The sequence below is a fragment of the Channa argus genome, chromosome 20, assembly GCF_033026475.1.
Source record: "Channa argus isolate prfri chromosome 20, Channa argus male v1.0, whole genome shotgun sequence".
In the NCBI taxonomy this organism is placed as follows: Eukaryota; Metazoa; Chordata; class Actinopteri; order Anabantiformes; family Channidae; genus Channa; species Channa argus.
The window spans coordinates 6,289,299-6,302,073 of NC_090216.1; the positions used below are offsets into that span (position 1 = coordinate 6,289,299).

General features: G+C 42.5%; 1 protein-coding gene across 2 annotated transcripts; it reads left to right on the plus strand.

The window, feature by feature from the left end:
* The first annotated feature begins 1,367 nt into the window (after positions 1-1,367).
* Positions 1,368-9,062, plus strand: sncgb (synuclein, gamma b (breast cancer-specific protein 1)). 2 transcript variants are annotated; one of them, XM_067487331.1, is made up of 6 exons: positions 1,368-1,850; positions 4,812-4,853; positions 5,963-6,090; positions 6,247-6,264; positions 6,960-7,001; positions 7,100-9,062. In XM_067487331.1, exons 1-6 carry the CDS (start codon positions 1,454-1,456, stop codon positions 7,106-7,108), a joined length of 636 nt encoding a protein of 211 aa, XP_067343432.1. In that variant the 5' UTR covers positions 1,368-1,453; the 3' UTR covers positions 7,109-9,062. The 2 variants fall into 2 exon arrangements, with proteins under 2 accessions (XP_067343432.1, XP_067343433.1); XM_067487332.1 differs by lacking the exon at positions 6,247-6,264 and having other exon boundaries at positions 1,388-1,850.
* Positions 9,063-12,775: the final 3,713 nt, after the last annotated feature.

A 12,775-nucleotide genomic window follows, 5' to 3' on the forward strand; every position in this document is an offset into this window, starting at 1 on the left:
ACCTCCATGCGTCCTCCTGACTTCTACATGGGCAAAAACAAGTTTCACATTCACAAAACATTTGTCACAGCTTTCAAACCTGGGGGTGCAGGTCTGACCGCTGTCCGTGGTGCTGAGCAGACTGAAACAAACCACACAGTAACGTTGTTCGATGTAATGCAGTAATGAGTTGAGAATCTGTGGCAAGACAATACGACTCCTTTTTTCTTATACTCCCTATTTGATAAATAGTCTGCATTCATAAAGCGCTTTTCCGCCTTACTGGTACCCAAAGTGCTTTACACTGCAACTAAATCACCTATGACTAAGCAAAAGGTAGCATTGTTGCATGAGAGGATCTAGCACTGCATGAACTTGTGGTCCCCCAATGTCGAGCTTGGGCCTGGGACTTGACTGCCATAAAACTTCAACTCCTTGATTCTCAATAAACCTGTAACCTGAAAACAAAAGCATTTTGACTTTGAATTTGTTCATTAAAGCCTATGACTTGACGAAAAAACTTAAAACTGACTTCAAGTGATGCATTTACAGCCAAGAGTCTGGATCATCTGTTACATTTCAGTCAAACCACCAGTGCAGCCACGATGCTGCGTCATTGTGTAAAATAGCTCGTGTCCACCAGAGGGCAATGAGATGTTGTGCAGCCAAAAACCCTCATGTCAACCTTTTCTCTTTACTTCAGGGACCAGTGTCTTCCACATTTATCACTACGCTTCCCTCACTTTTGCCTTATCAAGTAACCAAATGCTAATCTGGTTATTAGGGATGTTTTGTTTTTTTTATTGCACAATCATTTAGCTATGTTTGTCCTCTAAATAATAAAGCTCCATATAATAATGCAGCTTTCATGTCAAAGACATCCACTGAATTGCTGTGCTGCTGAGTTGGCACATCTGGTAGAGACAGGGGAAGGAGAGAAGGGAAGCTGTGACTCATTCAGGTGGAGATGACAAAGCATTTTCTCTCCTCTCACAAAACGAACGGGGCTTTCATGCTTTATTAGCTTTAAATCTTGGTTAAAATCCCAACAGAGTTAGAAATAAATAATATACTGAATGAAAATATGCAGTCCACTTAGAGAAACAAATGGCCAGAATCCAAAAAAAAGGAGGATGAAAGACATATCTGGTCTTACATTAAGCTGTGTGATGCAGTTAGAGATTACATGACCAGATCTCCCAAGTCATACTGTATGATGTGAAAAAGAAAATCCTCTTCTGCTGGTTACGTAACAGTGCTCACAAGCTCAGCATCTACAAAGGTGTGTCCACAGCTACAAGCCAATGAACATTTGCAAACAGCAAGCTCGAGGCTGTGCTGAGGATGAGTGACAATCATCAGGAGAAAGACGGATGAGAGTGAAGGGATGCTTGAGGGGCGGGGTTGCAGCATGACTTGAAAATGCTGCGGCATCCTCCTCCTCCACCTCCACTGCCTTCTCTCCATCGCGTGCATGCTTGCCGTTTCGCCCTCCCTCTCTGTCTCTCAGTCTGCATGCTGTAGTCCTGCTGTGCGGTCCTCTCAGCCCTCTGTTGAAGCACCAAAGGGAGGAGGAGCCACCGGCACACACTCACATTCATACACACACAGGCGTGCACACACATTCAGACTCACACAGACACACACACACACTCTGACATCTCATATCATCTCTTCTGCACATTCACTGTACGCTCCAGCCAGCCAGGCCCGTTTGGAGCAGGGGAGCTCAGCCGTCTCGTCACAAAAGATGGATGTACTGATGAAGGGGTTCTCCATGGCCAAGGAGGGGGTGGTGGCCGCTGCAGAGAAGACCAAAGCTGGCATGGAGGAGGCAGCAGCCAAGACCAAAGAAGGGGTGATGTATGTAGGTACGTGACACATTCTGTCTGCAGAGGTGCAGCAAATAAAAAGGAAGTTAGAGGAAGATGCACTCATGCTTTGGTGTGTGGATGCATCATGTGTTTTTGCATTGTTTGATGTGGGGTCCCCTGGGTGTCCATGTCTGGGACACTAAGAGAGAGGAGGGAAGAGGGAGGAAAAAGAAAAGGGGAAGGAAAAAGGGTAGAAGGGAGTGCTGGCAAGACATTGCTGCAGGACTGGTGCAGGGCAGAGGGTGGGGGCTAGTCAGGGTGAGAAGTGGGTCTGGATGGAGAGTTGTAACTGGGTTTCTTTTGGACGATGGGACTGTTGTTGGAACACACATTAAAAAAGAGGACGAGCAGAAGAAAGGAGGAAAGAGGGACACTGCAGGGTCTTGTTAGGGAGCTGCCCCAGGCTATTTTATTCACATGTGTGGAGCAATTTATCTCAGTGTCCCAGAGTATCCATTTATCTGCCTTTAGAACGATTAACTGACATTTATTAGATTGTTTTTTAAAATCATTTTTATGTAAATGTACACAGTAAAATGTATGCGCAGAGCATTTAAATAACAAAGATGCTTCATGTTCCTGCAGGAGTTTCCAGTTCTGCTGTTAGCTTAAGCAGCAACTGCGTCACATCCCAGATTTACCCTGAGTACAGGTCACCCCTACAAAAGAGTGTGAGGGCTGGGCTAGGAGTACGTGGGTGAGGGTGAGGAGTCAGAGGAGTGGAGGTCTGCAGTCCATCTAACCAGCAGCTTCACAATTTGAGTCATGATGATGAAAATGAAGAAATATTTATGTGCAAAAGTCGATGCCATAAACTGAGAGAGGGGGGAACGGATGAGGTAGGAAGGTGAGGCAGACGGGACAAAGATCGCTTGAGCACTGCAGCAATTTGTTCTCCAATTTCCCCCTCCCCCCCCCCCTCCAACCTCATCCCCCGTCATTGTGTTAATGCAAGAAGGTGTGTGTGTCGTGTGTGTAATGTTGCAGCATCAAAATTTGTCTGCTAGTGCATGCTGCCGTGATGGCTACCATCCTTCCTCCCCCTGTGCTTTTAATACAGCCCCACCCTCCACCCCTCATGCCATCCACCCATCCCAGGGACAGATGGAAAGATGGGGGGGGGGGGGGGGGGGGGGCAGAGAGGGGAGGGAGAGAGCCGTTATGTCAGAAAAAGCTTTGGGCTTCTGTGTGAGGCTCAGTTACACGAGAGGACACAGGGCTGGAAGAGGAGAACAAACGTAAAAGGAAAAAGTAAAGGGAGGTGTGATCGCTGAAGTGAGGAGGGATGAAGGCTCCAATAAACCAGCGTGTCTGCCTGCAGCAGAGCGCATACGTCAGCATGTGAACGTGGGTACACAGTACCAAGGTCTGCACGCCCGCTTGCACACACATGCTGAACCTGCAGAGACAGCGGGATGTGAGATAACATCGCTAGTCTTCTTTTCTTAGAGTTGGGTTTTTTCGGTTGACTTTTTCATATTTATATTATTAAAAAATTTTAACCTTAAAACAACAGAATTCCAAAAAAAGCTTAGATTTTCCTTTCCATCGATAATTTGTATCTAAAAGGTTGTAGGTGAGAAATTTGCTGCATTGATATTTAACTATGCCTTTGATGGATTTTCTTCATTAGGAGTCCGCGTTAGTCCTGTAGTTGTTATTCTGCATTATATTTTCAACAGAATTTCTACATTTTTCTTTAATGCTTTGTGTTTATAGATGTATTTTTATACTCAGTATATGTATGTTGTATCTTTTTGCATATACACATATGAATGCCTCAGTGTGCCCATATTTTATGTTTCTACAAACACACGATTCATATCATAACTAGTGGGATTTGTCATTAAATGCAGGACAATAAAGCAAACAAAATGCCTGATGACACATTAATGCAACATTTCCAATTTCCTAATAGAAAAAAAGCATTCAATCAAGCTCCAACTTGAATTGATCATTTATTATGAGGATTATTTTAACAATTCCTTTCTTGTTTTTGTCATATGATCTACACTGTAACTTCATCTGCTCCTGTCCTATGACAAACACAATAAAAGCAAAGTTGATGCGGGACAGGAGTTACACACTCTTTCAGTTTCACAAATACCTGTATGATGGTGACGGACAGACGGACAGAGTGCAGTGACACTAAGGGGCTCTATCCTCACTAAGAGAAAGAATTAATATCATTGCACTGTGTGTGCGTGTGTTTATTGAGCTGTACTGCAGTACTGCTTAGTACTCAGGCACGTGGCTCCTGTACCACGATGAGCGTGCGGAGATGTAGTGAAGCAGGAGACAAGGAGAGGACGTGTGGATGCAGAGTACTGTCAATGACAGCAGGAGAAGCAACAGTCAGTGTGAACAAACTGCTTTTTTTCCGGCAGATTTATTCTTCTGGCTGTTTCCTTCTTTTCTTCCATCCTCCACTGTCCCGCTTCATCTTTTAGAGCAGGTTCCTTCCCTCCTATCGCGTATTCCTGCAAATTATATAACCACAATTTAATCTGCTTGGGATCACACTGTAATGAGCACAGGGCGGGTGAGCAGAGAGCGGCATAAAGAGGTGCTGCTGCGCTGCCAACAGGATGTTTTCCAATATCAATATTTAAAATATTTACAGTTATTACACCAAGTGAGCTTAATAAAAACTCATTCAGACTAAAGGAGACTGAGTGAAACTAGGATTTTACTTGTGATACTATGACTATGTCTACTGCAGGTTTCCAGTAATACAAAAAAAAGTCTTCACTTTGGTAATGAATACACATCATGAAAATATTATGCTTACTCCCCTCAATACATTACACACACAAAAAAAAACATAAAACAAAGTGATAAAAAAGGACAAAAATGTAATTTAAGTAAAACAAATAAATATATGCCACAAGGCTCTAGTGAACATAAGTTAAGTGTATGACAGTAAATGTGATGCTGTTTATTCATTTTGCTTCTCAGGCAATAAGACAAAGGAGGGAGTTGTGTCCTCAGTAAACACAGGTAAGAAAAACACTGTCTGACCTCCACACACACCAGCTTCTCCAAGCAAACTTTAGGGGGCAAACTCAAACATTTTACTATATCTGTTTTCAAGCTGCAGTTTGCAAATAGTTTCGCCTGTTTTAGAAGGTTAAGAGAAGGGTTGTGTGCTCTTCACAGTAACAGAAATGAGGCCGTTAACCAGTGGTACATTTGCTAAAAGCAGTGCTTACAATGCTTCACCGTTATTGTTAAAAGTTTGAGTGGGTGCGGTGTTGCCCTTGTGGCTGTTGGGGAAATCCACTGCTACAACTCTGGCTCTCAGCAACCATTAAGCAGAGGTGGTGAGTAACCAAGTACATTTACTCAAGTCCTGTGCTTAAGTACAAATGTGAGGTACTTGTACTTTACTTCACTACAATTCAGACAAAAATATTGTACATTTACAGTATTATTTGCTAATTACACTTTGCATATGCATATATATATATATATATATATATATATATATGTATATATATATAAAGAAGTATTTGAACTAATAATTGCTAGTCTTTCATTATGGATTAACCACCTGTGAACATTGTTGTTAATAACAAATTTACATTCAATACTGTAAAATAATTTGTTTTCTTAGTGTTTAGACTTGTTTAGAGTATTTTTACGTTTGGACTTTTGGTAAATTCAGAGCTTGTACTTTGCACTTTTACTCAAAAAAAAACACCACATTTTTATTCTACTTGTAATGTATTTTTTTTTCCATACAAATACTTTTGCTTACTTTGGCACAGTGCGGGTTTTATTTGGAATATGAAGAATGCTTGTTTCAGCAAATATGTCTGGTAAACTGACGTTTTTGAATTTCTTGGTTTCGCTGAAACAAACAGGACTGTCTCCTAAACAAGGAGCTTTGTCCATGAAAATACTGGATTTCAACATTTATATACTGACTTAGTTGTCAGTTCACAAAAATACCTGTGAATGTGCAAAATGCTGATAACAAGTTAAATAAAAACGTTTGTACTATGTGCAGCTAATATCTGACCAAGTGACACACAGTAGGAAGCACCAAGGTCACAAATGGGTGTGTGTTCAGTTCACTTCTAACAGTCCTGCACCCTGTCCCCCAGTGGCCAACAGGACCGTGGATCAGACCAACATTGTTGCAGACACAGCGGTTGCCGGAGCCAATGAGGTGTCACAGGCAACTGTGGAGGGCGTAGAGAACGTTGCTGCATCAACCGGACTCATGCACCAGGTCAGTTATCACCATCTGCATGCATGTCTTTGTGTGTGTGTCTCTCCTGTTGTTGTATTGTGGCATTGCTTCTGTGTTGTGTGTCACTCAGTGTTTCGTTGTTCTTACCATTTTCTTGTTTCTTTGATTTGTGTTTCATCTGTGTTTCCCTGATAGGAGGAGCTTTTATATGAGGTGCCTATTGGACAGAGCAGTGTGGGGGTCATAGGTCTGGGGTGAAGCAGAGACTGCGAAGAGATGTAGCATGCAGTTTATTGGCTATACTGTACAATCTAATCCAACAGACCTACAATAAATATTCTTCGTAGAATCACTGTTTAAAGGTTCAGTTTATTGCAGGACTGCTGCAATGTATTATTCGTCAAGGTGTACCTAATAAACTGGTAACTTGGTGTATATTAGCCAACAGTCCACAACAGACTGAGTGAGCAGCAGAAGAGAAACGTTTCAGATGCTCACTCATTCATGTGGTTTAGGAAATTACTAAAACTCCTCATTTCTAACCATGTAGTACCTCAGGGTAGCATCGCACACTTCAGATAAAGCAGAGGATTTTATCCTTGGCATGGCGAAAGTTAACTTCATGCACGGCCCGGGCTGAATGAGGCCTGGTAGGTGAAGGTTTCATTTCTCACACACTGTGTAGCTATAATAAACTAACCAACCCTGCTGGGAAGTGTTTCAAGCATAACGAGTCAAACCAGCCAACCAGTATGTTTTTGTGCAGTAGAAGTATGACAATGAAAGCTACATAGATGGCTGCTGGTGCTTGAGGCCCTCCACCCTGCCATCACCCCATTCTTTCATCCAACCACAAATGTCTGCCCCACCTCTGCTTTGTGTCTCACACTTCTGGTTTCCTCTTGCAGGGAGAATATGGGGGAATGGAGCAAGGTGGCGAAGGCGGAGAAGTAAGAAACAAGTTGAAGTGTTCTTTGTACTCTTACTTTTGCTCATGTAAAGCATTGCTGGTTGTCTTTCTAACTGTTCATTCTTTCTTTCCGTCCAGGGTTATTAATCATCTTCAGGACGTCCCCTCCCATCCTCTCCAGCAGCCGCCCCCCGCTCACCCCCCGCTCTTCGCTGTGCCAGACTCCAGATGTTCAACATATTTTTGTGTGACTTTAAAGAACCAAAACCTACAAGACTCTTCCGAATGCTGCACATCAGTCCTCCCCGTTATTCCCTCATTCCTCACCCCCTTCTTCTCCTACTCTGATTTCCTGCAGCCTGTAGCTTTTCCTCCTCTGCCAGTCTCGCATTCGCCTCACCTGTGTGTTAGTGTCGTCCAGATATGAACCCTGTTGTTGTTACTGCCCCTCACGCCTACCAGCTGATAGGGAAACCTCACACACGAACACACACAAACAAAGAGAGAGACACCTTCATCAGGCATGAAACACACACATACAGTACATACTAGAAATGCCGGGACACATACAGGCAATGGGCAAACGAGTTATTACTTATGTAAAGGAAATTTAGGGCGTCTAAATGCAATTAAGCATCTGCAGTCCACAACAATAACTTGTTTGAATGAGGCCATGTGTGTGAGAGGCTGTTTCTGGCCCGTGTGTCCATGTTAGCTTATCTATATATGTGTATGCGTGTGTGCATGTGGAGCTGCTGGCCTGTCAAATTAAACTCCAGGGGCTCGTGCAGAGAGTCGTGCACTGACGACAGTTTACTCTTGTTATGTGTGCAGTAGTTGTTTAGCTCCAGTAGACTGCATGAACACATGTGTAGAATGACATGTTCTAACTATAGCAGATGTTCTGTGTAGCTTCGTACAGCTTAGTGTGCATTTAGAAACAGGGTAATTAGGGTGTGTGTAACAAAGAAGCAATACAAAGTGCTCATTTTTCTCAGCTGTTAGAGCAACAACGGGGAGCATGTTCAGGTGAAGCAGAGAAAACCGATGATTTTCACTCTAATATTAAAGACAGAGCTATCAATTCATACATGTTTAACAATCAAAAATTGCAACTTTTTTCCCACATTATTTTGCAAAGTAATGTGTTCAAGCTGATAAGCCTCGTGCAACCCACTAAACAAAATTTCAAACACGTCAGAATGAATGAAGCACAACAAATTAAGAATAGAGAGTTTGGGTTTTCCATCACATTTGCCAAAATGAAGCATCAGAACAAGCTGATATACAATTGATGCCAGACAGATTGAAAAACTAAAGCAACTTAAGGGGAAGCCAAATGAAAACGTGTTTAAGGTGTTTGGTGAATCTAATGAGGGAATGTGAGTAGCTGATGATGATGATCACCTCTTGTCCTGTGGTCGCTTTTAATCTTTGTGTAACTGGTTTGCATGCCATTGAGGAAAATTTGCAGTTCGGATAAATTGTTGCCTTTGATGAAATTTGCTCCTTCAGTGAGGTCATCAGTCCACTTAGAGCAGAATGAAGATTTGGGTTTCAGCTTTATGTGCAGTTCTGTGCACAGCTTTAATTCACACACATGTAGCAGCAGTTGTTAGTGTGGTGTTTACAGTAGGTTCTCACACTAACATGACTGAAGCTCAACTGTCTCAGCCAATCAAATTACTCTTCTCCTGTCGTTCAGCTTCATGATATCTTTGGCTGCTCGTCTGCACAGCTTCAGGTTGTGTGTGTGTGTCTGTATGCACTGTATGCGTTTGTTAACATAGAATGGGTTCAGCCAGCAAATGTGTTTGGGTGTGTGTTTGTGTGTGGATCAGGTTTGTGTGTTTTTACTTTGAGGCCAATGAAAACTGATGATTGCATGTTGCCTTATCAAGCAATTTGAACATTCTCACACACACACACACACACACAGTGCACTACAGTACACTAAAACACTTACACAATACACTCAATCACAAATCACACCTCAAACATACAAACACAAACCACGCACCATGTTTAAGTTGGCATCAAAGCAGATTTGCTGATTTTATAAAAAGTACCAGTGAAATTAAAAAGGTTTTGTTGAAATCCAGCAGCTGTGTGTAGACTTTGTTTTAAGAGGTGGAAAAATGGGTGTTGGTGCCAACAAAACTGATGGAGCAACAATTAGCAGTGCAGCCTTTAACACCATTTTCATGTCTGTTCATAAAGTATTTGGGTAAAACTGAAAGCCAATAACTTCAGTGTAACATGCTGTGAAGACTGGAAGCAGCAGTAACATCTATGCACTACATTCTGATGAAGGCCTCTAAAGTACATGAGACCCCAGACACACAAAATGAAGGCGCTTGAGAGTTTTAACAGAGCTGTACCACAAGCCCAATGGCCCACCCATCCATGCACATAAAATGTGAATTAACAATGATTTTATTTGGAACAAAGGACAATTACGATAAGTATAGTTTGTGTAATATTAACTGAAATATTTAACTACCAAAAGGTGTCACAGGCAACTGTGGAGGGCGTAGAGAACACTGCTGCATCAACCGGACTCATGCACCAGGTCAGTTATCACCATCTGCATGCATGTCTTTGTGTGTGTGTCTCTCCTGTTGTTGTATTGTGGCATTGCTCCTGTGTTGTGTGTCACTCAGTGTTTCGTTGTTCTTACCATTTTCTTGTTTCTTTGATTTGTGTTTCATCTGTGTTTCCCTGATAGGAGGAGCTTTTATATGAGGTGCCTATTGGACAGAGCAGTGTGGGGGTCATAGGTCTGGGGTGAAGCAGAGACTGCGAAGAGATGTAGCATGCAGTTTATTGGCTATACTGTACAATCTAATCCAACAGACCTACAATAAATATTCTTCGTAGAATCACTGTTTAAAGGTTCAGTTTATTGCAGGACTGCTGCAATGGATTATTCGTCAAGGTGTACCTAATAAACTGGTAACTTGGTGTATATTAGCCAACAGTCCACAACAGACTGAGTGAGCAGCAGAAGAGAAACGTTTCAGATGCTCACTCATTCATGTGGTTTAGGAAAATTACTAAAACTCCTCATTTCTAACCATGTAGTACCTCAGGGTAGCATCGCACACTTCAGATAAAGCAGAGGATTTTATCCTTGGCATGGCGAAAGTTAACTTCATGCACGGCCCGGGCTGAATGAGGCCTGGTAGGTGAAGGTTTCATTTCTCACACACTGTGTAACTATAATAAACTAACCAACCCTGCTGGGAAGTGTTTCAAGCATAACGAGTCAAACCAGCCAACCAGTATGTTTTTGTGCAGTAGAAGTATGACAATGAAAGCTACATAGATGGCTGCTGGTGCTTGAGGCCCTCCACCCTGCCATCACCCCATTCTTTCATCCAACCACAAATGTCTGCCCCACCTCTGCTTTGTGTCTCACACTTCTGGTTTCCTCTTGCAGGGAGAATATGGGGGAATGGAGCAAGGTGGCGAAGGCGGAGAAGTAAGAAACAAGTTGAAGTGTTCTTTGTACTCTTACTTTTGCTCATGTAAAGCATTGCTGGTTGTCTTTCTAACTGTTCATTCTTTCTTTCCGTCCAGGGTTATTAATCATCTTCAGGACGTCCCCTCCCATCCTCTCCAGCAGCCGCCCCCCGCTCACCCCCCGCTCTTCGCTGTGCCAGACTCCAGATGTTCAACATATTTTTGTGTGACTTTAAAGAACCAAAACCTACAAGACTCTTCCGAATGCTGCACATCAGTCCTCCCCGTTATTCCCTCATTCCTCACCCCCTTCTTCTCCTACTCTGATTTCCTGCAGCCTGTAGCTTTTCCTCCTCTGCCAGTCTCGCATTCGCCTCACCTGTGTGTTAGTGTCGTCCAGATATGAACCCTGTTGTTGTTACTGCCCCTCACGCCTACCAGCTGATAGGGAAACCTCACACACGAACACACACAAACAAAGAGAGAGACACCTTCATCAGGCATGAAACACACACATACAGTACATACTAGAAATGCCGGGACACATACAGGCAATGGGCAAACGAGTTATTACTTATGTAAAGGAAATTTAGGGCGTCTAAATGCAATTAAGCATCTGCAGTCCACAACAATAACTTGTTTGAATGAGGCCGTGTGTGTGAGAGGCTGTTTCTGGCCCGTGTGTCCATGTTAGCTTATCTATATATGTGTATGCGTGTGTGCATGTGGAGCTGCTGGCCTGTCAAATTAAACTCCAGAGGCTCGTGCAGAGAGTCGTGCACTGACGACAGTTTACTCTTGTTATGTGTGCAGTAGTTGTTTAGCTCCAGTAGACTGCATGAACACATGTGTAGAATGACATGTTCTAACTATAGCAGATGTTCTGTGTAGCTTCGTACAGCTTAGTGTGCATTTAGAAACAGGGTAATTAGGGTGTGTGTAACAAAGAAGCAATACAAAGTGCTCATTTTTCTCAGCTGTTAGAGCGGCAACGTGGAGCATGTTCAGGTGAAGCAGAGAAAACCGATGATTTTCACTCTAATATTAAAGACAGAGCTATCAATTCATACATGTTTAACAATCAAAAATTGCAACTTTTTTCCCACATTATTTTGCAAAGTAATGTGTTCAAGCTGATAAGCCTCGTGCAACCCACTAAACAAAATTTCAAACACGTCAGAATGAATGAAGCACAACAAATTAAGAATAGAGAGTTTGGGTTTTCCATCAAATTTGCCAAAATGAAGCATCAGAACAAGCTGATACACAATTGATGCCAGACAGATTGAAAAACTAAAGCAACTTAAGGGGAAGCCAAATGAAAAAGTGTTTAAGGTGTTTGGTGAATCTAATGAGGGAATGTGAGTAGCTGATGATGATGATCACCTCTTGTCCTGTGGTCGCTTTTAATCTTTGTGTAACTGGTTTGCATGCCATTGAGGAAAATTTGCAGTTCCGATAAATTGTTGCCTTTGATGAAATTTGCTCCTTCAGTGAGGTCATCAGTCCACTTAGAGCAGAATGAAGATTTGGGTTTCAGCTTTATGTGCAGTTCTGTGCACAGCTTTAATTCACACACATGTAGCAGCAGTTGTTAGTGTGGTGTTTACAGTAGGTTCTCACACTAACATGACTGAAGCTCAACTGTCTCAGCCAATCAAATTACTCTTCTCCTGTCGTTCAGCTTCATGATATCTTTGGCTGCTCGTCTGCCCAGCTTCAGGTTGTGTGTGTGTGTCTGTATGCACTGTATGCGTTTGTTAACATAGAATGGGTTCAGCCAGCAAATGTGTTTGGGTGTGTGTTTGTGTGTTTTTACTTTGAGGCCAATGAAAACTGATGATTGCATATTGCCTTATCAAGCAATTTGAACACACACACACACACACACACGCACACGCACACGCACACGTTTAAGTTGGCATCAAAGCAGATTTGCTGATTTTATAAAAAGTACCAGTGAAATTAAAAAGGTTTTGTTGAAATCCAGCAGCTGTGTGTAGACTTTGTTTTAAGAGGTGGAAAAATGGGTGTTGGTGCCAACAAAACTGATGGAGCAACAATTAGCAGTGCAGCCTTTAACACCATTTTCATGTCTGTTCATAAAGTATTTGGGTAAAACTGAAAGCCAATAACTTCAGTGTAACATGCTGTGAAGACTGGAAGCAGCAGTAACATCTATGCACTACATTCTGATGAAGGCCTCTACAGTATATGGGACCTACAGACACACAAAATGAAGGCGCTTGAGAGTTTTAACTGAGCTCTACCACAGGCCCAATGGCCCACCCATCCATGCACATAAAATGTGAATTAACAATGATTTTATTTGGAATAAAGGACAATTAC

Bases quoted from the DNA above. Each gene is read 5' to 3' on its own strand.
- sncgb (XM_067487331.1), top strand. From the start codon at position 1,454: ATGCTTGCCGTTTCGCCCTCCCTCTCTGTCTCTCAGTCTGCATGCTGT. The intron at 1,851-4,811 runs GTACGTGACACA...TTTGCTTCTCAG, and splicing joins AGAAGGGGTGATGTATGTAG to GCAATAAGACAAAGGAGGGA. The intron at 4,854-5,962 runs GTAAGAAAAACA...CCTGTCCCCCAG, and splicing joins TGTGTCCTCAGTAAACACAG to TGGCCAACAGGACCGTGGAT.